Below are 3,932 nucleotides of genomic sequence, written 5' to 3'. Positions count from 1 at the left end.
AGTCGAAAAAGAGAAAAATCAATATCCCCACGGAAGAAGATGTCAAAATTGATCGAGGGTAGATATACCCAGGGTTGGGAAAAGTTGTTGGAGATAGCAGAGAAAAAGGATCGGCTCGGGCTGGGTTACAAACCAGCTAATGAATGAGTTCAGGAGATAAACCAGAAGAAGCTTTGTACACTTTAAGAAACTTTCCACAGTGCAGGATATAGGGATGAAGATCAAGTGGATATGATTGAAGAAGAATAAAAAGGGATACCCAACTTGGTGTGTCACTGTCCACCAAATATAACTCTCATCTCAGCAATTGGAAGGCCATCGAGATCCCGAAGATGATTTCTAGTTCGAAGTAATTTACTGTTTTTTTATAAAAATAATAAGTCCCTTGCTATGCCCAAGGAAAATGGACAAGCTTTGTAGGGCCCTCTTTGTTTCAATTACTTATTTATGAATAAAATTGAATTTTTGTTTTCAATCAAGATCCTTTTATTTTGTTTTAAATTTTCTTTTCAAAAAATGGCAATACCCTTCCATACTCTTTCATTTCTATCAAATCATCCAAAAGATAATAATAGATAAAAATCTTCCTCGTGTTGATTAATGAATGAACCTATTGAAAATGACATTGCTATAATCCCTTATAACTTCGAATTCCCAATTAACCAAGCGGAAGAAGGTGATGAGGACCATTGTGAACTGCCAGAAGAGTTAGCAAGGCTGCTGAAGCAAGAGGACAAAGAAATTCAACCTCATCAGGAACTAGTGGATGTGATCAATATGGGGACTGAAGAAAATAAGAAGGAGGTTAAGGTTGGCGCTTCCTTAAAAGATGAAGTCAAGAAAAGGTTGATCGTGCTCTTACATGAATACTCAGATGTGTTTGCTTGGTCATACCAGGATATACCAGGGTTAGACACGAACATTATCGTACACAAACTACCGCTCAAACCAGAGTGTCCTCCAATTAAGAAAAAATTGAGAAGAACCAGGCCAGACATGTCTCTAAAGATCAGGGAAGAGGTCAGGAAACAACTCGATGTTGGGTTCTTAGCTGTTCCAAAATATCCATAGTGGATGGCTAACATTATTCCCGTTCCAAAGAAAGATGGCAAGGTCCGAATGTCTGTAGATTATCGGGATTTGAATAGAGCAAGTCTTAAGGACGACTTTCCACTACCACACATCGATGTCTTGGTAGATAACACCACTCAGTTCTCACTCTTCTCCTTCATGGATGGATTATCCGATTATAACCAGATAAAAATGGATCCTACAGACATGTAGAAAACCACGTTTATTACTCCTTGGGGCATCTTCTGTTATAAAGTAATGCCTTTCGGGTTGAAAAATGTCGGGAGAACATATCAAAGGGCAATGGTGACATTGTTCCATGATATGATCCATAAAGAAATAGAGGTATACATTGACGATATGATTTCCAAATCACAGACCGAAGAGGATCACATAGTCAACCTACAAAAACTATTTGCTCTAAGAAAGTTCAAGTTACATCTGAATCCAATAAAGTATACTTTTAGGGTCAGATCAGGAAAGTTATTGGGGTTCATAGTCAGCCATAGGAGAATTAAAGTTGATCTCGATAAAGTGAAGGATATTCAAGAAATGCCAGCTCCAAGGATGGAAAAGGAGGTTCGAGGATTTTAGGGGAGATTGAATTACATTGCTAGGTTCATCTCGCATCTTACAACTATGTGTCTACCAATCTTCAAGTTACTTAGGAAAAATCAAGCCATTTAGTGGAATAAAGGTTTTCAAAAGGCCTTCGACAAAATCAAGGAATATTTGTAAGAGCCACCTATCTTGGTACCACCAGTCCCATGGAGACCACTTATAATGTATATAACAGTACTTGACAACTCTATGGGATGTGTACTGGGGCATTATAATGAGACTGGAATAAAGGAGCACATAATCTATCACCTAAGCAATAAGTTTACCGATTGTGAATCCCGATATTCACTCTTGGAGAAGACTTGTTGTGCCCTAGTTTGGGTTGCTCGGCAACTCAGACATTATATATGGTGTGTCATACTACTCTATTGATATCTCGAATGGATCTATCAAGTATATCTTTGAGAATCCTGTAGTAACTGGGAGAATAGCCTGATGGCAAATGTTGCTAACAGAATACGACATCCTGTATGTCACGCAAAAAGCCATAAAAGGGAGTGTGCTAGTAAATTATCTCGCGCATCATCTAACAAAAGATTATCACCATATACAATTTGACTTTCTCGACGAAGATATTATGGCAATAAGGGATTGCAAGACCCCAGGTCTCGATGAAGGACCCGAACCAGGATCACAATGGAAGTTGGTATTTGATGGTGCCTCGAACACAACCGGACATGGAATTGGATTCGTCATAACCTCCCCAATAGGGTACCATATTCCCTTCACATCTAGGTTATACTTTACTTATACAAATAACATGGCAGAATATGAGGCGTGTATCCTAGGGATTGACGAAGCCATTGACCTAAGAATCATGATCTTAGAAGTATATGGAGATTCAGCTCTCGTCATCAATCAAATCAAGGGAGAGTGGGGAACCCATAATGCTAAGTTAATCCGGTACCGAGACCACGTTCGGAAGATGATCACTTACTTTGAAGAGGTTACCTTCCACTATATTCCTCGGGAGGAGAATCAAATAGCAGACACCTTGGCCACTCTATCATCCATGTTTAAGGTCAAGTGGTACAAGGAAACGCCAACTATAAGAATTCTCCGTTTGGATGAGCCTATCTATTGCATAGCCATAGAGGTAGAAGTGGATAATAAACCATGGTTTCATGACATTAAACAATTTCTTCATAAATAGGAATATCCTTCAAAATCCTCGAGTGGGGATAGGAAGACACTCAGAAGATTGGCTTTGTAATTCTTCCTTAATGGGAAGGTACTTTACAAGAGGAATCATGACATGGTCTTACTCAGATGCTTGGACGGGTATGAGAAAGACATGCTTACCAAAGAAATTCACGAAGGATCCTTTGGCACTCATGCCAATGGGCATTCCATGGTTAAGAAAATTCTCCGAGCAGGATATTACTGGTTGACTGTGGAAACTGATTGTTTTAAATACGTCAAGAAGTGTCACAAGTGCCAGATCTATGTGGATAAGGTACATGTTCCGCGTACTCCTTTAAATGTTTTAACTGCTCCATGGCCATTTTCCATGTGGGGTATTGTCATACCCCAAAATTTGCCCGTTAATATTACAAGGCATTTTCCAGGACACTCCAACTTATTTTCAAGGCACTGATCCCAAAGGAACAAAGACCCAGCTCACAGGGGGCCAAATCCAGAAAATGGCCCAAGCTGGCATGCTCGCTAGGCGAACAATTCCTTCGCCTAGCGAACCCTTCGTTATACCACTCGCCTAGCGAAGCTTGCAATCCAGAAAAAGGCCCAAACTAGCTTGCTCGCTAGGCGAGCAACTCCTTCGCCTAGCGAAGCTTGCGATATATCAGAATTTCCGGGCTTCATTCTGAGCCCAGTAGGTCACAACAAGAGCATTATAAATAGCCAAGCTTCAGTCAGAAAAAGGGAGAAGGAAAAATAGAGGAAGACGGGCCGAAACCCTGGCATAGAAACCCTGGAGACTAACTCAGAGAATTCCGAGTAAAGAAACCCTGAAGGCCGCTCATCCGCGCCGAAGTTACCTCCGCCCCAACTCCATCCGATACCAAGAGTGGTCAGTCCCTTCAACATCGTAGCTCGGTTGCAAATAGGTTTGCGCATCACTACTGTTTTATGCTTTTAATCGGTAATCTCTACATACATAAGGCATCATGATTAAACTTTCGGATATGTAATTTGATTTCACATGTGAATTTAAGTATGCTTGAATATCCTGAATGTTTGTCCATGCTATTCCTGTAATTAAATGCCATAAAGTTCAGGTT

General features: G+C 40.4%; 1 protein-coding gene across 1 annotated transcript; it reads left to right on the top strand.

Annotated features, from left to right (window-relative positions):
- Positions 1-2,269: 2,269 nt before the first annotated feature.
- Positions 2,270-2,845, top strand: LOC127104731 (uncharacterized). Its single transcript, XM_051041898.1, has one exon. It carries the CDS (start codon positions 2,270-2,272, stop codon positions 2,843-2,845), a length of 576 nt encoding a protein of 191 aa, XP_050897855.1.
- Positions 2,846-3,932: the final 1,087 nt, after the last annotated feature.

The sequence above is a fragment of the Lathyrus oleraceus genome, chromosome 7, assembly GCF_024323335.1.
Source record: "Lathyrus oleraceus cultivar Zhongwan6 chromosome 7, CAAS_Psat_ZW6_1.0, whole genome shotgun sequence".
NCBI classification, from domain to species: Eukaryota; Viridiplantae; Streptophyta; class Magnoliopsida; order Fabales; family Fabaceae; genus Lathyrus; species Lathyrus oleraceus.
The sequence above is the reverse complement of the archived record's forward strand: the minus strand, read 5'-3'. Positions and strand labels throughout refer to the sequence as shown.